Source organism: Stomoxys calcitrans, chromosome 5, assembly GCF_963082655.1.
Source record: "Stomoxys calcitrans chromosome 5, idStoCalc2.1, whole genome shotgun sequence".
Taxonomy (NCBI): Eukaryota; Metazoa; Arthropoda; class Insecta; order Diptera; family Muscidae; genus Stomoxys; species Stomoxys calcitrans.
The window spans coordinates 129981396-130007095 of record NC_081556.1 but is presented as its reverse complement, the minus strand read 5'-3'; the positions used below and the strand labels follow the sequence as shown (position 1 = coordinate 130007095).

Sequence of the window (25700 nt, the reverse complement as noted above, 5' to 3'; positions counted from 1 at the left end):
CTATAAATACAATGTGGGACCTATATCCAATTCTGAACAAATTCTGATGGACCTCGCCGAGCAAATATGTTCAAACTGTAAAAACTACGGTTGACAAATAAAAACATGATGGCAAATTACCCAAAATCTGACGAACATATATATGGGAGCTATATTTACTTGTGAACCGACTTCGAGAAAAACTTCTCAGATAATGTAGTAGTCGTCGAGGAAAACGTTTTGCAAAGTTTTGACAAGATGGGTCAATAAAGGCGCTTGCTGTGACTCTAGAAGTTATAATCGGGCGATATATATATATGAGAGCTATATCTAAATATGAACTTATTTCCATGAAATTCACCAGTAATATTAAGAGTCAAGAGAAAATCCCTCCTGCCAAATTTCGAGAAAACCAGTTCACAAATGACCATTTTATTGTATTATTACTGAAAATCGGACGAACATATATATATATGGGAGCTATATCTAAATCTGAACCATTTTTGACCAAACTCTATGTATATTTTGGTAGTAGACGAGGAAAGCGTTGTCCCATATTTTGGCAAGATTGGTCAATAAATGTGCTTGCAGGGGCTCTAGGAGTGAAAATCGGGCGATATATATATATGAGAGCTATATCTAAATCTGAACCGATTTTGACCAAACTCTATGTATATTGTAGTAGTCCTCGAGGAACGCGTTATGCCCTATTTTGGCAAGATTGGTCAATAAATATGCTTGCAGGGCTCTAGGAGTGAAAATCAGGCGATATATATATATGAGAGCTATATCTAAATCTGAACCGATTTCCATGAGATTCACCAATAATGTCGAGAGTCGTAAAAAAAAATCCTTATTGCCAAATTTCGAGAGAATCGGTTAACAAATGACCATTTTATTGCATTATTACTGAAAATCGGTCGAACATATAAATATATGGGAGCTATATCCAGATCTGATCTCTAGGCCGATAAACATGCCTGTACCAAATTTGAAGACGGTCGGATGAAAACTGCGACCTGTACTTTGTACACAAATAAACATGAACAGACGGACGTACAGACAAACGGACAGACAGACAGACGGACATAGCTAAATCGAATCAGAATGTAATTCTGATTCGATCGGTATACTTATCAATGGCTCTATCTCTCTTCCTTTTGGGTGCTACAAACTAATTCACTAAGTTATAATACCCTGTACCACAGTAGTGGTGTAGGGTATAAAAAGAGGAAATAGTGTATTATTCAAACAATAGTGGATGACTGCTAGAGCGTCTGCTTTGAAAACGGAAAGTTCTTGATTCAATTCTCGGCTGCGATGAAAATTGTGAACTTGGTGGTGGGGAAAGACGAGAACATGTTTAAGCCTTAGTAGTTATTTTTTAGCAATGTTCAACTACATAATATGTCATTATTTTTTGACAACTTGTATGCTTAGGCATTGGTACTTATTATACCCTCCACCATAATTTCGTCATTCTGTTTATAACTACTCGAAATATTCGTCTGAGACCCCATAAAATATATATATTCTTGATCGTCGTGGCATTTTATGTCGATCTAGCCATGTCCGTCAGTCTGTCTGTCGAAGCACGCTAACTTTCGAAGGAGTAAAGCTAGCCGCTTGAAATTTTGCACAAATACTTCTTATTAGTGTAGGTCGGTTGGTATTGTAAATGGGCCATATCGGTCCATAACCTGATATAGCTGCCATATAAACCAATCTTGGGTCTTGACTTCTTGAGCCTCTAGAGTGCGCAATTCTTATCCGATTGGAATGAATTTTTGCACGACGTGTTTTGTTATGATATCCAACAACTGGGCCAAGTATGGTTCAAATCGGTCCATAATCTGATATAGCTGCCATATAAACCGATCTTGGGTCTTGACCTCTAGAGTGCGCAATTCTTTTCCGATTGGAATGAGATATAAACCGATCTGGGGACTTGACTTCTTGAGCTCTTAGAGGGTGCAATTCCTATCCGATTTAGCTGAAATTTTTCATGACGTATTTTATTTTTACTCTCAACAACTGTGTCAAATAAGGTTCAAATCGGTTCATAACCTGATACAGCTCCCCTATTAACCGATCTGGGATCTTGACTTCTTGAGCCTCTAGAGCTCCCAATTATTATCCGATTTGCCTGAAATTTTGTACGACGGATCCTCTCTTGATCATCAACATACGTGTTTATTATGGTCTGAATCGGTCTATAGCCCGATACAGCTCTCATATAAATCGATCTCTCTATTTTACTTCTTGAGCCCCCAAAGGGCGCAATTCTTATTCGAATTGGCTGACATTTTACACAGGTCTCCAATATATAATTTAATTGTGGTCCAAACCGGACCATATCTTGATATTGCTATAATAACAGAGCAAATTTTCTCGAGAACTCGACAAATGCGATCCATGGTGAAGAGTATATAAGATTCGGCCCGGCCGAACTTAGCACACTTTTACTTATTTTTGAACTATTATTATGATTGTACGGAAGGACGTTCCTCCTAGGACATGGCCATGTAAAAGTAATTAGAGACGATGCCCAGAAATAAGTAGTTATTAGTTTTTGAATGAGCTTACCTTTTTGGTTATTTGGTAATGAGAGTTTTTGCTGGGTAATGACATAATTTCAATGAAATTTGTTCTAAAGACAAAATTTTAATGAATTTTTTTCTTAAGACAATATTTTAATAACATTTTTCTAGATCATAACCTAAGTTTTATTGAATTTTCTTGTTTTTAATGTAATAATAATTTTTTTTTTTTTTTGAAACACTTTTTTTATTTTGTCCGGAGTCGAGGAAACTTCTTAGTAGTGAAGGTCAGTTGGGACTGTAAATGGGTCATATTAGTCCATGTTTTGATATAGCTACCATATAAACCGATCTTTGATCTTGACTTCCTGAGCCACCAGAGGGCGCAATTTATATCCGATTTGGCTGAAATTTGGCACAAGGTGTTTTGTTACGACTTCCAACAACTGTGCTAAGTATGGTTCAAGTCGGTAAATAGCTTCATATAGCTGTAGTATAAACCGATCTTGAACTTTGAATTCTTGAGCCACTAGAGGGCGCACTTCTCATCCGATTCGGCTGAAATTGAGCATAAAGTGTTTTGAAAACTATGGTTCAAGCCGGTACATATCCTTATATAACTGCCATATAAACCGATGTGGGATCTTGGCTCCTTAGGCTTCTAGAGGGCGCAATTTATATCCGATTTGCCTTAAATGTAGCATGAAGTGTTTTGCTATGACTTCCAATATATGGTTCAAACCGGTTATTATCCTGATATAGCTGCCTTTAAAACTGATCTGGGATCTTGACAGTCTGGACAGTTTTATGTTTGGGCATTTGTCGTTAAGGCGATAAGTTGTTTTAGACCCCTCGCCATCATTGAAAGCTCATTTTTAATCCGATTTCCATGAAACTTAAATATTGGGTTGCCCAAAAAGTAATTGCGGATTTTTCATATAGTCGGCGTTGACAAATTTTTTCACAGCTTGTGACTCTGTAATTGCATTCTTTCTTCTGTCAGTTATCAGCTGTTACTTTTAGCTTGCTTTAGAAAAAAGTGTAAAAAAAGTCTATTTGATTAAAGTTCATTCTAAGTTTTATTAAAAATGCATGTACTTTCTTTTAAAAAATTCGCAATTACTTTTTGGGCAACCCAATAATTCCTTTGTATATCCATTGTGGTAGGTATCTCAAGTTAGATTCTGTCGAACTTAATGCGTTATTAGATGTTTTTAGATAAAAAGAGTATGACTTGTTGTACTTTTAAAAGATTCACATGACTTTAGTCTTCTCTTTATCTCTCTTTCTTCTTTGCAGGAATCACTGATGTAAGTCTTATAACTTCCTGTCTATTATTTGATTGTTGCTCAGGTTAAGTGGACTGAAAAATAAAAACGAATAACAATAATAAAACATGTATTTTAAATTAATGTGAGGCAAAGGTGAGTTCAAAGCAAAGCATCATCTTTTTTAAAGAAAAATCTTACACCCAAAAAAAAAATTTTTGCACTTTCAAATTCAGGTTGTTTGTTTATCACCTCGAGTATTAACATTTTTATATTTACAAAAAATATATATATTACAACCATTCGCTTATCTTATTGAAAACAAAACAAAATTTTAAAATAAAACTCTTAATTTAAATTGGCAGTATCAACAATTTTTTGAAAGGCAGTTTTGAGCTTAAACTAGCATCGACTATAACACCATCTTCAGCAGTAAAAGATTAGCAATAACTATGGCAGCATTTGCATGCCACATCATAGAGGCCGAACGAGTTCTGGAAGGTTTTGCTGGGAAGAAAAAGAAACGCCTTTCTTCTTTCAATGGTGGCAATTCATCACATTGGGCATGGAACCAATTTCCAGTTTCACCATTGCTATCCTTGGAAATAATACAAATTTCCCTATACAAATTGAAGTTATCCTTAAACATGGACACGGGTATGTCCAGTGTACGCACATTATAGGGAAAATCTTCACGATAAAGGATATTGTTCTCGCGATCACGTATGAAGACAATGAAATCGGCTACATCACGAGTGGTAACCACAAACCAAATGACACTGATGTTGCCACGTTGTCTGAAAAGAGAAGAAACCAAAAATAAAAGTTAATAAATCATAATACTAGACAATTGGAGCTCTAGAATAGAATCGGTAAATCGGTTTATATGGAAGCTATATCAAGTTATAGACCGACTCAAACCACGCATGTAGGAGGTCAAGTAGTTGCCATTGTGCAAAATTTCAGCCAAGTTGGAAAAGAGTTGCGGCCTATAGGGGTTCAAGAAGTAAAATCGGGAGTTCGGTTTATATGGGAGCTATATCAGGTTATAGACCGATTTGGACCGTACTTAGCACAGTTATTAAAAGTTTTAACAGAACACTACATGAACAATTTTAGCCAAATCGGACAAAAATTGCGGCTTGTAAGGGCTCAAGAAGTCAAATCGAGAGATCTGTTTATATGGGAACTATATCAGGTTATGGACCGATTCGAACGGTACTTGGCAAAGTTGTTGGAAGTTATAACAAAACACTATCTGCAAAATTTCAGCCAAATCGGACAAAAATTGCGGCTTCCAGGGGCTCAAGAAGTCAAATCGGGAGATCGGTTTGTATGCGAGCTATATCCAAATCTGAACTGATGTGACTCATTTGAAATCCCCAATGACCTACGTCAATAAAGTTTTTGTGCAAAATTTTTAACGGCTAGCTTTACGCGATCGACTGCTATCGTGATTTCGACAGACGGACGGACAGACGACCATGGCTAGATCGACTCAGAATGTCGAGACGATCAAGAATATATATACTTAGACGAATATTTCGAGGTGTTACAAACGGAGTGACTAGATTAGAATACCCCCATCCTATGGTGGTGGGTATAGAAAGTAACCTCGAAAAAGAAAATTTAATTCAGGAATTCCGTGCTGCTTACAAATCCCTAATTGTTGTCCATACCACTTTGTTGGTTTATGTCTGATATTGTGTCCCCACCTAAGTGTCGGTGTCTGTTAGCCGCGAAAACCGGGCCATGACATAGGAACTGCTCCTTGCCGTGTCTCCTTATGATACCGAAAGCTATACTGACCTCCTCCTTGCTCCCTTTCGGTAATAGCCTTGTCTTCACAAAATCCAGATCTCCCTATAGGATTTTCGTCCTCCTTCCGGCCGTTTCGCAGTTCCACAGTGTTACATACGCGTTCGTAACCTTCGCTCTTAACTCGGACTGCGTCTACCCGAAAAGCTTCGGGATAACCAAGTTTTCTGACGGCGGTCCTCTGGCCTTCACTATCAAATCGTCTGCTTTTTCATTCCCCTAACTCAGAGAAGGCGTTAAACTCCTTCTTACACTCCACTACTGTTCGTGACTTTACCGTTCTGATTGTTTTTCCCCTTTTGACCATTTTACTGTCCGTAAAGATGTTCACACTCGACGTAGTCGCGTTAACACCACACCACCTCACGCATTCCGTGATTAGTCTAAATCTCCGCCTGCAGGACCGTATAGGATCAGGCGGTCTGAAACATATCTTAGTCCCTGGCTTTCTCAATGTATACCCCCAGCCCCACTCTTTCTCCAGCTTTGATCCATCCGTTAAACATGATCTTCCAGACGACAATACTAGGCTCCGTCACTACAAGAGTGTGTCGCTGTCAGCAGTGCCTCGCGTAAGACCTCAAGTGTCGTCTCAGCTCCTTCTTCCTCTTCCCTTCCTTCCAGGTTTGCTATCATCACCTCGATTATACCGAGATGGTATGCCCTGCTCCTACCCTCTAACAATTCACCCATTGCCATAGGTCTCATAGCCTGTTGTATTATCCTTACGTTGCAGCTTTTCTTCACCGCAGTCCACAAAACTACTGTGGGGTAACTAAGTATTGTCTAATCACGCTCCTGTAGAGCCAGAAGACATTCCTCAGATTCAGGCCCAATTTTAAGCCTCGACTCGGCTCGACTACATAGTACCCAAAATCTGTGAGCTTTCTCGGTACGCTCCTGAATATGACACTTCCAGTTCAATTTCCTGTCCTAGATCACTCCTAAGTATGTGACCTTGTCAGATATCGAAATCGATCCACCAAATTGATTCACCTTTGTCTTCCTCGTGAACATGCAGATTTCGGTCTTTTCTGGGTTAACATTGAGACCCCTAGGTCTAGCCCAGTGGTATGCCATCTGCAGGACCTTTTCGACCCTTCCGCATAGCTGTTTTGGATCCTTACCCCTTAGAAGTTATATAACATCGTCTGCGCAGCAAACGAGTTCAAATCCCTCCTCAGTCAGCATCCGTAATAGGTTGGGTCATCAGTTAATGCACCTTTTATAGGCCTAAAAACTTAAATCAGGAGATCGGTATATGTATATGGAAGCCATATCCGAATATACTCGTAGACCGTTCTGAACCATATAAAAGACGAATAGCAAGGAGCTTAACACAGCCCCCTGTGTCAAATTTCAACGAAATCGAGCAATAAATAAGCCTGTATTGTCCCAATAACATAAATCGGAAGATCGGTCATATATCAGCTATATGCAAATATAGCCCGCTCTTGACCATACTGTCGACGTGTCTAAGGCAACTCATTGTGCCTAATTTCAGCAAAATGGTTAATATATTTACCCTTTATGGGTCGAAAACCTTAAAACGGGAGACCGATATATATGGCGGCTATATTCAAATCTGAACCGATCTGGGCCGATCTGAATAGGGATGCCGAGGAGCCTTACACAACTCGGTATACCAAATTTCAGCAAAATTGGAAAGTAAATACGGCTGTTATGGGCCCAAGACTTTAAATTGTGAGATGGATCCATATGGCAGTTATGTTCAAATAAAGACCGATCTTAACCATACTCGGTACGAATGTCGCGGGGTCTTACGCAACTCATTGTGCCTTATTTCAGCAAAATCAGTTAATAAATTCACCTTAAATCGCGAGATCGGTATATATCGCAGTTATATCCAAATCTGGACCGATGTGGACCTCATTGAACAGAGATGTCGAGGAGCCTAACACAACTTTCTGTATCAAATTTCTGCAAAATCGGACAATAAATGCACCTATTATGGGCCCATGACCTTGAATGGAGAGATCGGTCTATATGACTGCTGTATCCAAATCTGGACCGATCTGGGCAAAATAAAACAAGGATGTCGAGAGGCCTAACAAAACTGACTGTCTCAAATGTCAGCGAAATCAGACAACAAATGCGCCCTTTGTGGTCCCAAGGCCCTTAATCGAGAGATCGGTCTATATGGCAGCTATATCTAAATCTGAACCCATCTGTGCCGTATTGAACAAGGATGTTAAGAGGCCTAACACAACTCACTGTCCCAAATTTCAGCGAAATCGGATAATAAATGCAGCTTTAATGGGCCTACCACCTTAAACCGGCAGATCGGTCTATATGGGGCCTATATCAAGATATAGTCCGATGTAGCCCATTTTCGAACTTAACCTGCCTATGGACAAAGTTTCAGCTCAATATTTCTATTTTAAAAGTCTATAGCGTGATTTGAACAGATAGACGGACGGACGGACCGATCGTCTTAGATTTTTAAGACGATCAAGAATATATAAATTATATGGGGACAGAAATGGATATTTCGATGCGTTGCAAACGGACCATCCTTCGGTGGTGGGTATAAAAATGAAAGTGTTGCGCTTAGTTTGTTTGGTCCGAATAGACTCAAAAACAGCTGAACCGATTTACATGAAATTTTCACAGATGGTAGAGTTTAGTTTGGAATTTAAAATTTGGGATCAATTCCCACGGGGGCCACCCCACCCCATAAATTACCCCCAAACGGACTTGTAGACCGATCGGCATAATATGGAATTCAAACGAAAGGTACTTTGGATTAGAATACGAAACTTTTTACGTTGAAGATTTAAGTGAAATTTTGTATGCCACCTAATGGAAATCCAAAAACACAAAATTTTTAACTTTTTGGTTAAACAACCATGGGGGACGCCCTACCGCAAAACCCACTCAAACGGACATGTTTACCGATTGGGACAATATGGGTATCAAATGAAAGGTATTTAAGAGTAGAGTGCGAACTTGATATAAAAATTCTAATTCACCTGAGAGGAGGCCCGCCCCACCCCCATAAGCCGCCCAAAAATGTCATGTTTACCGATTGGGGCAACATGGGTATCAAATGAAAGGTAATTGGAAGTAGAATACGAAAACTTTATAAAAATTTGGGATCAAGCTCCACGGGGGCCACACCACTCTATAAATTACCCACAACGGACTTGTAGACCGATCGGCATAATATGGAATTCAAACGAAAGGTACTTGAGAGTAGAATACGAAACTTGTATAAAAGTTTGGGATCTACTCCCTGGCGGATCGCCCCACCTCAAAATTAACCACCAAATGGACATGTACTCCGATCGGGACAAGATGGGTCTCAAACAAAAAGTATTTGAGAGTATAATACGAAAATTCTTTAAAAATTTGGGTCAATCCTCGGGAAGTCGCCCCACCCCAAAATTATAGCCCAAATGGACATGTATACCAAACGGGACAAGATGGGACTCAAACGAAAGGTTTTTGAGAGTAGAATACGAAAATTATATAAAACTTTGGATCGATTCCTGAGGAGTCACCCCACCCCAAAATTATCCACCAAGTGGACATGTACTCCGATCGGGACAAGATGGATCTCAAACAAAAGGTATTTGAGAGTAGAATACGAAAATTATATAAAACTTTGGATCGTTTCCTGGGGAGTAGCCCCACCCCAAAATTATACCCCAAATGGACATGTATACTAAACGGGACAACATGGGATTTTGATGAAAGTTATAAGAGATTTAAATACGAATGTAAATAATTTTCAAATTTGGAACATGCCAACGGGTTCTTAAATACCTAAGGGTATAGCGAAGCAAACCAGGCCAGCTAATAGGAAATATTTGTGCATAATTTCAAGCGCCTAGCTTTACTACTTCGAAATTTAGCGTGCTTTCCACAGACAGACAGACGGACAGACATGACATGGCTATCAAGAATATATATAAGCCAACATTTCGATATGTTACAAGGAAATAACAAAGTTAGTATACCTCCACATCCATGGTGTAGGGTATAAAAAGTAGGCTCATCGACTTTGTCATTCTGTATGTTACAAATCTCAGACCATACACATATTTGCCCACGTACATTCCGTTACTCTTATAATGACGAGTGCATAGACGAACTTTCCGGGCATCTTTAATACTTACACCACAATATCACGAAAACGAACATCCGACAGTTTTTGATACTCCAAACCCTGGTACATGGCCTCTTCATCCTCCTGAGTGCACTGCAAAGCCTCATCCTCCACCTGGTAAAGATATTTGTTTTTATTCAAACTCGGAGTCTCACACATGACATTTTTCAAATCCTCCGTCAACTTGGTCAATTGTAGGGTGTAATGTTTCAAAGGTCTTGCTGCACAATTACAATGCAAAGGATTGTCCCGTAAACGGACATCAGTGCCATTGCGTATATTCCACACCAAAGACAGGGGAAACTCCGTCAGACTATTATTGCTTAAATCGATATTGAGGAATTTGTCCTCTTTCAGAAACTTGGTGAAGTTCAGTTTGTAAATTTGATTATTCTGCAGATAGATTTGAGTCAAATTTTGAGGTAAATCAAAAAGATGGGCTTCCGATTGAAGATTGCTTAGCTCATTGTTGGATAAATCCAAATATTGTAGGCGGGTAAAGTTGCCCAAAACACCGCGACGCAATTCATTAATGCTGTTGTGGGACAAATTCAGCTTCAAGAGTTTCTTGGTGCCGAAAGTAATGTCATAGGTGAGGACCGGCATTTGATTGTACGATAAATCCAAATATTTGAGATTGTAGGGTATATAGGGATTTTCGGGGAAAGTTTTTTTGGTGACAAAACTTATTTTGTTGTGACTCAAGTTGAGCTGGAAAGTAAAAAAAAAAAATTATTTTGTAAAAAATTAGTTATGTATGTAATTTTTATTTACCTCCTCCAAACTGAGCAGATCGTCTAAAACACCATGTGTTTTATTATCTAATTTGCTTATCTTGTTGTGAGATAAATCCAATTTACGCAGTGATGGCAATCCAAAAAATACCTCATTGGGTATGGTTTTCAAAGCATTCGAGGACAAGTTTAGGTTTAACAATTGCAGCAGACCATCAAAAGAACGTTTGCTAAAGGAGGAAAAAAATTATTTATAATAATTAGTAAAACAAGTATTTAAATTTTAGATCATATATGGAAACATTTTAAATTTCAAATCTGTAGGCCAAAATCGGTCTATTGCCTTTTTAGATAGAGTGGCGATTTTTATACCCTCCATCATAAGATGGGGGGTATACTAATTTCGTCATTCTGATTGTAACTACTCGAAATATTCGTCTGAGACCCCATAAATTATATATATTCTTGATCGTCGCGACATTTTATGTCGATCTAGCCACGTCCGTACATCCGTCTGTCTGTCGAAAGCACGCTAACTTCCGAAGGAGTAAAGCTAGCCGCTTGAAATTTTGAACAAATACTTTTTATTAGTGTAGGTCGGTTGGTCTTGTAAATGGGCCATATCGGTCCATGTTTTGATATAGCTGCCATATAAACCGATCTTGGGTCTTGACTTTTTGAGCCTCTAGAGTGCGCAATTCTTATACGATTGGAATGAAATTTTACACGACGTGTTTTATTATGATATCCAAAATCTGTGCCAAGTAAGGTTCAAATCGGTCAATAACCTAATATAGCTGTTTATATCGGAACTATGCCGGGTTATAGACGGATTTGGACCATACAAAAGACAATTATTGAAAGTCATAATAGAACACGACTTGCCAAAGTTCAGCCAAATCGCACAAAAATTGAGGCTTGTAAGGGCTCAAGAAGTCAAATCGGGAGATAAGTTTATATGGGAGCTATATATTAGGTTATAGACCGATTTCGACCATACTATGCAAAGTTATTAGAAGTCATAACAGAACACAATGTGCAAAATTTGCGCCAAATCGGACAAAAATTGGAAATTGGACAACAAACGAAGATTTAGCAGCCCCAACAAATTTTCGAAATACTGAGGTGACCAAATTTACGGGCCTGCCAAAAGGCGACCAAACAACCTAGGTCCTTGACATTTTGCGCACGATCTTGCTTGCACCTCAGCTCTTTCCTCTCCACATTTCATGCATTTCCGCCTATGATGCTGAGCGCCATCATAGGCGGAAATGCTTACCTCTGCGCTACGGTGGCCTCCGGAGAGAACGGCATATTTTTTGAAATGTGGAGAGGAAAGAGCTTGGTTCGAATCCTGTCGTGAACATCAGAAAAAAATTTTCAGCTATGGTTATCCCCCCCTTATGCTGGCCACATTTATGAGGTACTTTGCGATATAAAATCTTCTCCCCAAAGAGGTGTCGCACTTCGGCACGCCGTTCGGACTCGGCTGTAAAAAAGAGGCCCCTTAACATTAAGATAAAACTTTAATCGGACATTATTTTTTACTAGTTTTTTCTGTTTTATCCCACTGTGTGTCCGTTTGTCAGTCGAAACACGCTAACTTTCGAGGGAATAAAGCTAAGCGCTTGAAATTTTGCCCAAATACTTCTTATTAGTGTAGGTCGGTTGGAATTGTAAATGGGCCAAATTCTATGTTTTGATATAGCTGTCATATAGGCCGATCTCCCGGTTTGACTTTTTGTGCCTCTAGAAGACGCAATTCTTTTCCGATTTGGTGTGAAGTGTTCCGTTCTGACTTATAATAACTGTGCCAAGAATGGTTCAAATCGGTTTGAAACCTGATACAGCTGCCATATAAACCGAAGCGCAGTGGGAGAAAATCGAAAAAAACGAATGAAAAATATGTCGTGTGAGAACGGGTAGAGATATCTCTTTGTAATTTTAAATGGTTAGAGCTGGTGTTAACGAGATCGTGTGCAAAATTTCAATGCCCTAGGTTGACCGGGCGCCTCCTGGCAGGCCCCTAAAGTTGGTCACCTCAGTATTTCGAAAAATTTTTCGGACTGCCAAATTTTCATTTACGGTCTGATTTAAAAAAAAATACTGGATGCTCGAAAATCTCTACAAAAAAGACCGCTTGATTGTTAAATATCTCCACTGGTTTCAGAGATATTCGACTAATTTTTTTTTGTGCAATTTTGACCGATATCTGCTTCGTATTTTGCGATTTGCGAAAGCATTTGGGATTCGAACAGTTCATATCGGTCCATAACATGATATAGCTGCTATACAAACCGATCTGGGGTCTTGACTTCTTGAGCCTCTACAGGGAGCAATTCCTATCCAATTGGGCTGAAATTTTGCATGAGGTGTTTTGTTATGACTTCCAACAACTGTGCTAAGAATAGTTCAAATTGGTCCATAACCTGATATAGCTGCCATATAAACCGATCTGGGGTCTTGACTTCTTGAGCCACTAGAGGGCACAATTATTATCCGATTAAGCTGAAATTTTGCATGACGTGTTTTGTTACGACTTTCAACAACTGTATAAAGAATGGTTCAAAGTGGTCCATAACCTGATATAGCTGCCATATAAACCGATCAGGTGTCTTGACTTCTTGGGCTTCTAGAGGTCGCAATTCCTATCCGATTTGGCTGAAATATTGTATGACGTGTTTTGTTATGACTTTCAACAACTGTATTAAGAATGGTTCAAATCGGTCCATAACCTGATATAGCTGCCATATAAACCGATAAGAGATCTTGACTTTTTGAGCCTCTTAAGGGCGCAAATTTTACCCGATTTGGCTGAAATTTTGTACAATGACCTTGAACATACGTGTCGAATATGGTCTGAATCGGTTTATAGCCTTATACAGCTCCCCTATAAACCGATCTCCCTATTTTACTTCTTCAGCCTCTAAAGTACGCTATTCTTACTAGATTTGGCTGAAATTTTACACAATGACTTCCACTATGGTCTCCAATTTTCAGTTCAATTATGGTCCGAAATGAACCATAACTTGATATTGTTCCAATAACATAGCTATTCTTTTCTTTTATCCTTTGTTTGCCTAAAAAGAGATACCGTGGCAAGAGTTCGACAAATGCGATCCATGGTGGAGGGTATATAAGATTCGGCCCGGTCGAACTTAGCACGCTTTTACTGGTTAGAATTCAGAGCGCACAACAAGCCTGGGTTAGGTATATGTCCGTAGTGGAATGGGGCAGATTAATATCCGCACCATCTTTTCAGCCAAACCTATTGTGTTGGGTGGCCCAAAAAGTAATTGCGAATTTTTCATATAGTCGGCGTTGACAAATTTTTTCACAGCTTGTGACTCTTCTTTCTTCTTCTTTCTTCTGTCAGTTATCAGCTGTTACTTTTAGCTTGCTTTAGAAAAAAAGTATAAAAGAGGTATATTTGATTAAAGTTCATTCTAAGTTTTATTAAAAATGCATTTACTTTCTTTTAAAAAATCCGCAATTACTTTTTGGGCAACCCAATATATTTAGGTTTAGAAACATATCATAGAAATTTTTCCACTGTTCAACTTAAAAAATTTCTTACAACTATGCGTTGTTTTTACTATCAACGTTTTTCTTCGACATATTCAGCAAGAAATTTTCCATTCTAGAAATTTTATTTGGTCGCTTAAGTTTGTTCTCAAAATCTATTTATAAAGAAAATATATTTTTTTTTTTAATATGGACGTGATTAATGTACCAAAAAAGATACACCGTCATGCCTTGAAGGCATTGAGTGTCCTAAGTGATGGCATTACAGAAAAAATCATACCATTTTACACTATAATGGAAATGGTTGAGTATCAAATGCGTAATTTGATGCCTGTTCGAGATTTAGAGGCTGCTCTCAAAACATCTCTACATATGTTAAGCGCAGTGGGTGTAATCAAGAATTGTGGTCAAGATCGCTATGCCATTGGTCATTCTTATGGAGCTACTTTGCCAAGTCCCAGCAGTAGAGCTGCCAATTCGGAGGTAAGCATGCATTTTGATTGGATTTTCTATTTTCGCACAAAATTTGTATTTGCTTTCCAGAAATCACGAAAAAGGACTTACAGTACAAATGCCAAGCCAGGGGATGATTTACATCCAACTCATAAAAGAAACCGCACAAACAACAAAGCATCCTTGTCTTCTGAATCCAATGAACTAGAGGAAAATATTGTCAAATCTAAAACTACAGTGGCAGGTAATTTGAACATGACCACACACTTTACCAAAGAGCCAGTTGAGTCCAATGTCACGGATCAAGTTAATGTTAGTATCGATGTGATTTTGCCTGCTAACAAAGAAGAAACGGACGATGAGCAGAAAATTTTAACATGCTCAAAGTCAAAAGAAAGTTTAATCGCAGGTTCCCAAGTTCAAAATACCTCTAGTGGGAAACTTCATTCAAATATCCAAGAGGAACCGCAACGTAATGTTGAAGCCGATACTTCTTCCATACATAACCAACCAGATGTTACAAATATTGTGACAAATAACCAAAAGGAGGATAATATTTTTACATGCTCAAAGTCAACAGAAAGTTCAAACCCGTGTTCCCAGGTTCAAAATATCTCAAGTGGCAAACTTCATTCGAATATCCATGAGGAACCACTACGTAATGTTGAAGCCGATACTTCTTCTATACATAACCAACCAGATGCTAGAAATATTGACACTAATAACCAAAAGGTCCCAGCAAATGAGCCAGCTTCCTCTAAAGTGGATTCAAATGAGGAATCAAATAAGTCAAAGACTTCGGTGGCCATCGAATCCATGTTCTATCTTAACTAAATGAATGTGTTAGTTCAAATTTCCTTAAGATTAACCTTTTGTAGAGTTTTTGTAAATTCTGATGTACGCAAGTGGCATGCCAATAAAATTTTTTGTACGAATTTAATTAAAACAAGTAAAAGCGTGCAAAGTTCGAATCTTATATACCCTCCATCAATGGATCGCATTTGTTGAGTTCTTTGCGCGGTATCTCTTCTTAGGCAAACAAAGAATATTGAATAAGAACTGTTATGCTATTGGAGCTATATCAAGTTATAATCCGATTCGGATCATAAATGAATGCTCAACATTGTAGAAGTCATTGTGTAAAATTTCAGTTCATTCGCATAAGAATAGCGCCTTGTAGGAGCTCAAGAAGCAAAATCAGGAGATCGGTTTATATGAGAGCCGTATCAAGCTATAGGTCGATTCAGATCATATTGAACACGTATGTTGAAGGTCATGAGAGAACCCGTTGTACAAAATTTCTGCCAAATCGGATGGGAATTGCGCCCTCTAGAGGCTCAAGAAGTCAAGATCCCAGGTTATGCACCGATTTGCGTCATACTTAACACAGTTATTGGAAGTTATAACAAAACATCTCATGCAAAATTTCAGCCAAATCGGATGAGAATTGCGCGCTCTATTGGCTCAAGAAGTCAAGATCCAAGATCGGTTTATATGACGGCTATACCAGATTATGAACCGATTTGAATCGTACTGAACAAAGTTGTTGGAAGTGATACCAAAACACCACGTGAAAAATTTCAGTCAAATCGGACAAGAATTTCGCCCTATAGAGGCTCCAGAAGTCAAGACCCAAGAACGGTTTATATGGCAGCTATATGAAGGCATAGACCGATTTGAACCATACTTAGCGCAGTTGTTGGATGTGATACAAAAACACCACTTGCAAACTTTCAGCCAAATCGGATGAGAATTGCGCCCTCTAGAGACTCTAGAGGCTCAAGAAGTCAAGACCCAAGATCGGTTGATATGGCATCCATATCAAAACATGAACTTATTTAAACCACACTTAGCTCAATTGTTGGAAGTGATACCAAAACACCACGTGCAAAATTTCAGTCAAATCGGACGAGAATTGCGCCCTCTAGAGGCTCAAGAAGTCAAGATCCCAGATCGGTTTAAATGGCTGCTATATCAGGTTACGTACCGTTATGCCCCATACCTAGCACAGTTATTGGAAGTGATAATAAAACACCACGTGCAAAATTTCAATCAAATCGGATGAGAATTGCGCCTTCTAGAGACTCTAGAGGCTCAAGAAGTCAAGGCCCAAGATCGGTTTATATGGCATCTATATCAAAACATGAACCGGTTTAAACCATACCTAGCTCAATTGTTGGAAGTGATACCAAAACACCACGTGCAAAATTTCAATCAAATCGGATGACAATTGCGCCCTCTAGAAGCTCAAGAAGTCAAGGCCCAAGATCGGTTTATATGGCAGCTATATCAAAACATGGACCGATTTAAACCATACTAAGCGCAGTTTCACCACGTGCAAAATTTCAGTCAAATCGGATGAGAATTGCCCCCTCTAGAGGCTCAAGAAGTCAAGACCAAAGATCGGTTTATATGACAGCTTTACCAGATTATAAACCGATTTGAATCGTACTGAACAAAGTGGTTGGAAGTGATACCAAAACACCACATGCAAAATTTCAATCAAATCGGATTAGAATTGCGCCCTCTAGAAGCTCAAGAAGTCAAGACCCAAGATCGGTTTATATGACATCTATATCAAAACATGAACCGATTTAAATCATACTAAGCGCAGTTGTTGAAAGTGATACCAAAACAACACGTGCAAAATTTTATTCCAATCGGATAAGAATTGCGTCCTCTAGAAGCTCAAGAAGTAAAGATCCAAGATCGGTTTATATGGCAGCTATATCGAAACAAGAACCAACTTGGCCCACTTACAATCCCAACTGACCTACACTAATAAAAAGTATTTGTGCAAAGTTTCAAGTGCCTAGTTTTACTCCTTCGAAAGTTAGCGTGCTTTCCACAGACAGACGGACGGGAAGGCGGACGGACGGACAGGGCTAGATCTATTTAAAATGACATGACGGTCAAGACTACTTTATGGGGTCTCAGACGCATATTTCGGGGTGTTACAAACAGAATGATCGAAATTAGGGGTATACCTCCATCCTATGGCGGAGGGTATAACAAAAACAATCATTTTCATCGAACATTTCCTTGATTATTATATTGGGTTGCCCAAAAAGAAATTGCGGATTTTTTAAAAGAAAGTAAATGCATTTTTAATAAAGGAAGCTAAAAGTAACAGCTGATAACTGACAGAAGAAAAAATGCAATTACAGAGTCACAAGCTGTGAAAAAATTTGTCAACGCCGACTATATGAAAAATCCACAATTACTTTTTGGGCAACCCAATAGAACACTAGCCGAACCGGGCCCGCTTTTCTTTAACTCTCCAATATCTATTTAGGATGTAGCACTTCGCCCTGAATGTGGATATGAAATTTGTATGACTGTAACCATTGTCCGCCTATGACGCTGAACGCCCGCGTTCGTATCCTGGCGAGAACATCGGAAAAAATTAAAGCTATGGTTGTCCCCCCATGCCATGCATGGTCATGTAAAAAATTCTCCTCAAAGAGGTGTCGCACTGCAGCACGCCGTTCGGACTCGGCTATAAAAAAGGTTGATTGTGAGTCCCATGTTGGAGCGGCTATGTGTGTGGCGTAGCCCGTGAGGGCTGCCGTGTCCTATTTGTGTTTGTGTATATCGTCCTGATGTATATTATTTTGGTGCATACTTTCGTATGCTGGCTTTAGGTCGGCTTAGAGCGATTCCTTTCTTCCAGGTGACCAGTCCGAAACTATTTGGGGTTCAACTGGTAGTAGTTCTTTTAAGGCTACGAAGTCTGAGGGGAGACTTTAATCTGATAACACGGGTGTCAGGAGCCCCTGGAACTTCGGTTCCAGCTTGGCAATGATGAGTCCCCAGTGGGGAGCCACGTTGCTGTGGTTTGTACCCAAATCGCGGGTAGAGCATAAGCTCGGCGTGGAGTTGCGTTTTCAACCGGGAGCCGTGACCCTTAAATCGGAAGGAGTTTTAGGTAGTGCTCCGCTCCTAACCAAGTAGGTGAACACGTCCAAATATGTGGGATCAAATTGATACTCATGTGTGGGTTACCACATGGGGAGGCGTTGGTAGACGCATTGTATTTACCCTTGGGTCTGGGTCCTCGCAGGTTCGGGCCGTAATGGCAGGCATCTGCGTTAAACATGACATTCGTGTGCCACCTTGGGAGGAGAAAATTCCATTTACAGAAAACGTGTTTTGCTAGACTGGAAATTGAACTTCAAGCCCAACATTTTGGAAATGGCGAGAAAGGCAACTCTTGCCCTATACACCTGCAAGAGAGCCATTGGCAAAAGTTGGGGATTAAGATATAATGCTATATGGTGTTGTGATGTGGTGGACGGCGCTTCAACCCACTGTTCAATACTCAACCGAATCCAAAGGATGGCTTGTTTGTGCATAAAAGACGCACTGAGGACAACACCATCAGATGCACTCAATTTAATTCTACATCTAATGCCTCTGGACATTGTGGTTAGACAAATTCCTGCCACCAATGCCTTGAGGCTAAGAGTGCTTTCTCTTTGATCATGTGGCGGCTACGGACACTGTGTTATCCTTGATACAATGTCCGATGTTCCAGACAGAGTGGATTACACTCTACCTGAGCCGCTTTTTGTTCCTGTACCACTGTTCCTGACAGAACCGACTGTATCCTTGGTAATAGAAGTTACAAACTAGATGACCAGGTGGCTTTTGGGGTATACTCTGAAAATCTAGAACTAGTCATATCGCGAGATACAATGTCATGCAAGGTCACTTCAAAAATTTTCCCCAAAGAGGTGTCGCGATCTCCCATTACTTGCACCTAATGTTTTATGCCATATTTGTAATCTACTGGCTATTACCTTTCATTTGAGTCTCATATTGACATGAACTTCGAATATATCTGTTTAGTGAAGTTTTGGGGTTGGGGGCCCGCTGGGTACTTGGACCCAAATTTTAATACCATATTCGTTTTCCTGTCTCCAGTACCTTTCATTTCATACCCTTGTTGTGCCCATCGGACCACTTTCCGATATGGGTGGCGTTTTCGGGGTAAGGGGAAGGGTCCGCCTCCACCCGATATCTAAAATTATATAGCATATGTTTTCTTCCAGACAAACGTACACAATCTATGAATATTTTAAGAAAATCGGTTCAGCCAAGTATCATATAGTCATAATGGGTCTATTGGCGTTTTTGAGGGGTGGCGTGATCCCCTTTACTTCCATCTGATTTTTTATCTACTACTTAAGGTTATATACTCCCGAATATCTTTAATTTGAGCCCCATATTGAAACGAACGTCCAATATGGGGGAGTTTTGGGAGGCCCGATGGGTACTTAAACTCAAATTTTAACACCATATCCGTATTCTACTCTCTAATATCTTTCATTTGATACCTATCTTGTCCCGATCGGTCCACTTTTGATTTTGGGTTGTGTTTTTGGCATTAGGGTCAGGTTTCTTTCCACACCAACGATTGGCTAATGTGCCCATTTCGGGCGTTTTTGTGGGTGTGGGGTGACTCCCTTTACTTCGACATGAATTTGTATACCAGATTCATTATCTACTCCCGCATACTTTTCATTTGATACCCATATTGTCCTTATCGGTCCACTTTTGATTTTGGGTGGCATTTTTTGGGGTATCGGTAGAGGGTCCGCCCCCTTCCTTTATTAATAAATTATAAAGCCTATTCCTACTTCCTGACCATATTCGTAATCTATCCCGAATACCTTTCATTTGAGTCCCATATTGTCATGATCGTCAAATAAAGCTATTTTAAGGGGCTATGGGGCTGGGGCGGCTCCTCATGAACATTCCATTAATGAACAAGGGATACTTCTCTCATATCCATGAGTGCAGTCCGAATAAAGTTTAAGAGCAATGATAAGGGGCCTCCTTATTAATGCCGAGTCCGAACGGCGTGCCGCGACACCACTTGGTAGAGAAGTTTTAACATGGCAGGATACCTTACAAATGTAGCCAGCATTAGTAATGGGATAACCACCGCTGAAAATTTTGTTGATGTTCACGGCAGCCTAGGCTATACCTAGCCTCCTTTTCTGATAAAGTGCCACAATTTTTCAAATATTTTTTTCATACATTTTTACTCGAAAATAAAATTCAAACTTACGTCAACTCTGTTAAACCATTTCCATGTAAATTCAATTCAAAGAGCACAGGCAATTTTCCAAAAGCACTTTTATCCAATACTGTGATATTATTGTCCTAAATAAAAGAAATTTGATCAAATTAAAGAAAGACTCCTCCTCTGATACCCTCCTGTACTCACCTGCAAGTACAAATACTGTAGAGTAGACATACCAGCTAGACATTCTGCCGGTGGTCGAGTTATACCATTCCCAATCAACTTCAACTTCTGCAATACCAACAATCCCTTAAAACTGCTTTCCTCCAAGGAGTCACCAAGTTGATTTCGACTCAAATCCAAGTACAACAAAGAATTCATGACGGGCCAAGTACCAGGCGGTATGGAACTCAAATTATTATCGTTCAAATACAATTCATTCAGTGATATGGGTATTTGGAATAACTTCTCCAGACGATTATGGGATAAATTTAAAAATCTCAAACTCGATAATTTGGCCATGGAACCCCGAACTATGTTGACCAGAAGATTGTGGCTTAGATTTAATTCCAGCATTGTTGGTAGAGTGCCAAACATAGAAGATTTTATTTCGTTCAAACTATTGTAGGATAAGTCAACAAAACGCAAAGAGAATAGAGTTTGGAAGACACCATTGAAGATGGTGGATATGTTATTGTGTGATACGTCGATGGTGTGTAATTCATAGAGTTTGGGGAAGGTATTTTTCGGTACTATGCTGATGTTGTTGTGGGAAACATTAAGAATTTTTAGGGCCGACATGTTTTGGAGAGGCACCTAAAGGAGATAAAGAAATTTTTTTGTTGATATATAAACGATATGTCGTTCAACTTATTGGTAATAAGAGGAATAGAATAGTTTCTCAACAAAGCCTATATATCGGGTTGCCCAAAAAGTAATTGCGGATTTTTCATATAGTCGGCGTTGACAAATTTTTTCACAGCTTGTGACTCTGTAATTGTATTCTTTCTTCTGTCAGTTATCAGCTGTTACTTTTAGCTTGCTTTAGAAAAAAAGTGTAAAAAAGTATATTTGATTAAAGTTCATTCTAAGTTTTATTAAAAATGCATTTACTTTCTTTTAAAAAATCCGCAATTACTTTTTGGGCAACCCAGTACATTAACACGTGCAACCCAATACAAAACGTAATGTAGATATCGAATAGCTTCATTTGACAGATTTCCTTTACAGAAATGTCAAATAATCCTATTTTAAGGATTCATAAAATTTTAACATTCTTAGAAAAAAATTATTCATTAACTTACATCAGCCAAATTTATCAAGAAATTATGGCTCAATTGAAATTCCGTGGCAAAAGTGTTCTCATCAAATGCGCCCTTGGAAAAATTCTTCAATTTATTAAAACTCAAATCCAATACGGTGATATTAACACAATTCTCAAAGGATTTCGGCTGTATGCTTTCCAAAGCATTATGCGAGATGTTTATCACAGATTGATAGATATCCTTAAAGGAATTCTTTTCTATAAGGGTTATATTGTTTTCAGCCAAATTTAGAATCTGCAAAAGAGACCCATTAATAAAATTTGTTTTTTATATGATCTATACCATAAGCAAACTAACCTCTATGTAATTGAGTTGGGTAAACATTTGATATTCCACTTTCTTTAAAGCATTGCGAGCCAAATCGATGGTACCAATACGAGCCACGGCACCAAAAGTACCCCTTCCCACATCCGATATGCGATTGTCATTCAAATAGAGACGTCTGCAAAATATTAAGAAAAAAAAAATTATTGGGTTGCCCAAAAAGTAATTGCGGATTTTTCATATAGTCATAAAGTTCATAAACAAAATTGGTTATTTAAATATAAACGATATATCGTTCAACTTATTGCCAACGAGAGAAATAGAAAAAGTGGTTGCTCAACAAAGCCTATACATTGAGTTGCCCAAAAAGTAATTGCGGATTTTTCATATAGTCGGCGTTGACAAATTTTTTCACCGCTGGTGACTCTGTAATTGCATTCTTTCTTCTGTCAGTTATCAGCTGTTACTTTTAGCTTGCTTTAGAAAAAAAGTGTAAAACAAGTAAGAAGGCGTTAAGTTCGGCCGGGCCGAACTTTGGATACCCACCACCTCGAGTATATATGTGAACCACATTTCGTCAAAATCCAGTGAAAAATGCATACCTTATGCCCCATAGCAGCTCTATAGATATCATCCGATTTTGACCAAATGCTTATAAGTACAAGTTATTGTTCAACCGAGAGATCGGTCTATATGGCAGCTATATCCAAATCTGGACCGATCTGAGCCAAATTGAAGACAAATATCTAAGGGCCCAACACAAGTCATTGTCCCAAATTTCGGCGACATCGGACAGTAAATGCGCTTTTTATGGGCCCAAAACCTTAAATCGAGAGATCTGTCTATATGGCAGCTATATCCAAATCTGAACCGATCAGGGCCAAATAGAAGAAAGATGTCGAAGGTCCTAAGGCAAATCACTGTCCCAAATTTCAGCAAAATCGGATAATAAATGTGGCTTTTATGGGCCTAAGACCATAAATCGGAGGATCGGTCTATATGGCAGCTATATCCAAATTTGGACCGATCTGGGCCAAATTGACACTGTCCCAAATTTCAGCAAAATCGGATAATAAATGTGGCTTTTATGGGCCTAAGACCATAAATCGGAGAATCGGTCTATATGGCAGCTATATCCAAATCTGGACCGATCTAGGCCAAATTGACGAAGAATCTTAAAGGGTCAAACACAACTCACTGTGCCAAATTTCATCCAAATCGGATATAAAATGTGGCTTTTAAGGGCCTAAGACCCTAAATCTGAGGATCGGTTTATATGGCACCTATATCCAAATTTGGACCTATCTGAGCCAAATTAACTAAGGATGTCGAAGGGCCCAACGCAACTCACTGTCCCAAATTTCAGCAAAATCGGATAATAAATGTGGCTTTTATGGGCCTAAGACCCTAAATCGGCGGATCGGTCTATATGGGGGCTATATCAAGATATAGTCCGATATAGCCCATCTTCGAACTTAACCTGTTTATAGACAAAAAAAGAATCTGTGCAAAGTTTCAGCTCAATATCTCTATTTTTGAAGACTGTAGCGTGATTTCAACAGACAGACGGACGGACAGACGGACGGACATGTCTAGATCGTCTTAGATTTTTACGCTGATCAAGAATATATATACTTTATAGGGTCGGAAATGGATATTTCGATGTGTTGCAAACGGAATGACAAAATGAATATACCCCCATCCTTCGGTGGTGGGTATAAAAAGTATATTTGATTGAAATTCATTCTAAGTTTTGTGAGCTGGGGGATGTCCATCTTTCTCAACAGGACGAGCTTTGCCTCTGGATACCTCTGATGAGCTGTCTGACGGTATCAATACATTCCGTTGACGCAAAACGCAACCTAAAGACGTCTCCTCTATACTCGCCGCTCATCATTTGTATGGGTGGACTCTCTACAGAGTTCCACACATGTTCGAAAATCCGATCGTTAACCAGATCCTCCTCTTGGGACCAATGATCTGGTGGAATCCTACCGGATGCACTGCCTATATTGATGACTGCATAAGTCAGCTCATCTCTGTTGTGCTTCCTTGGCACTCTGGCGTAAGAAGGTAGCTCCATACCATTCTCAGCGACCATTTTCCCCTTCCTTGATGGCTGTGGCCTCCTTTTGGAAGTCACAGACCTCCATAAAGACTCTGGGGCCGTGCGCGCTTCCTTTGTTCCTGTTCCGACCTTGTCTACCCCCGCAGGACACAATGTAGGGTCTCAATTGCGGGGTTTTCCAGAGTATTCGAAAGCGAGGAGCTCTTTTTCTTTTTCAGCATTTAAGCAGTGTTATGCTCTTCGGGAGATGTGATTCTTCTTCCAGCTTCCGAAGAAGTGCTTGGAATGTCAGTTCTATCCCTTCCAGCATTCTGCACCTTGGCCCGATTGCGCTGCCGGTGCATACTTCTCTGTTTTCCTCGTCGTGTCCCGGATCGCTATCTACTACTACTAAAACTACTCTTATCTTTGGATTATGGCACTAAAACAACTTTTATCTTTGGATTATCGTACTAAAACAACTTATCTTAGGACAATGGTACTAAAACTACCCTTATCTTTGGATAATGGTACTTTCGCTGTCTTAATCTTTGGATCACTGTGCTCAAACTACCCTCACCTTTGGATAATGGAACTAAAACTATCCTTACCTTTGGATAGTGGTTTTTAAACTACCCTTACCTCTGAATATTGGTACTAAAACTACCCTTGTCTCCGGATATTGGTACTAAAACTAACCTTTCCTTTCGATAATGGTACTAAAACTACCCTTACCTTTCGATAATGGTACTAAAACTATCCTTACCTTTGGATAAGGGTACTAAAACTAACCTTTCCTTTCGATAATGATACTAAAACTAACCTTACCTTTGGATAATGGTACTAAAACTGTCCATGCCTTTGCTAATGGTACTAAAACTATCCTTACCTTTGGATAACGGTACAAAAACTAACCTTACCTTTGGATAATAATACTAAAACTACCCTTACCTTTGGATAATGGTACTAAAACTACCTTGCCTTTCGATAATGTTACTAAAACTACTCTTATCTTTCGATAAAGGTACTAAAACTACCCTTATCTTTCGATAATGGTACTAAAACTACCCTTACCTCTGGATATGTGTACCAAAACTAACCTTACCTTTGGATAATGGTACTACAACTGTCCTTACGTTTGGATAATAGTACTAAAACTACCCTTACCTCTGGATATTGGTACTAAAACTACCCTTACCTCTGGATATTAATACTAAAACTAATTTTACCTTTGGATAATGGTACCAAAACTATACTTCCCTTTGGATAGGGGAACTAAAACTAACCTTACCTTTCGATAATATTGTAGTACTAAAAATATCCTTACCTCTAGATATCGGTACTAAAACTGTCCTAACCTCTGGATATTGGTACTAAAACTAACCTTACCTTTGGATAATGGTACTACAACTGTCCTTACCTTGGGATCATGGTACTAGAGCTACCCTTACCTTTGGATAATGGCACTAAAACTTCCCTAACCTCTGGATAATGGTACTAGCACTGCCCTTACCTTTGGATAATGGCACTAAAACTGACCTTACCTTTGGATAATGGTACTAAAACCATCCTTATCTTTGGTTA

The 25700-nt window shown here is 39.2% G+C and overlaps 2 protein-coding genes across 2 annotated transcripts in view; one reads left to right on the top strand and one right to left on the bottom strand.

The window, feature by feature from the left end:
• Positions 1–3836: 3836 nt before the first annotated feature.
• LOC106089117 (protein artichoke) overlaps positions 3837–25700 on the bottom strand; it is a 29664-nt gene continuing 7800 nt past the window's right edge. Inside the window, exons 6-12 of the mRNA XM_059370162.1 lie at positions 22103–22247; positions 21785–22039; positions 20685–21296; positions 20526–20620; positions 10512–10701; positions 9748–10448; positions 3837–4584 (exon numbers count right to left, since the gene is read on the bottom strand). Coding sequence (XP_059226145.1) covers positions 4200–4584; positions 9748–10448; positions 10512–10701; positions 20526–20620; positions 20685–21296; positions 21785–22039; positions 22103–22247 — 2383 coding nt within the window. The 3' untranslated portion in view covers positions 3837–4199. The remainder of the gene's footprint in view (positions 4585–9747; positions 10449–10511; positions 10702–20525; positions 20621–20684; positions 21297–21784; positions 22040–22102; positions 22248–25700) is intronic.
• On the top strand, positions 14087–15425 carry LOC106089119 (uncharacterized). Its single transcript, XM_013254894.2, has 2 exons — positions 14087–14479; positions 14540–15425. Exons 1-2 carry the CDS (start codon positions 14186–14188, stop codon positions 15281–15283), a joined length of 1038 nt encoding a protein of 345 aa, XP_013110348.2. The 5' UTR covers positions 14087–14185; the 3' UTR covers positions 15284–15425.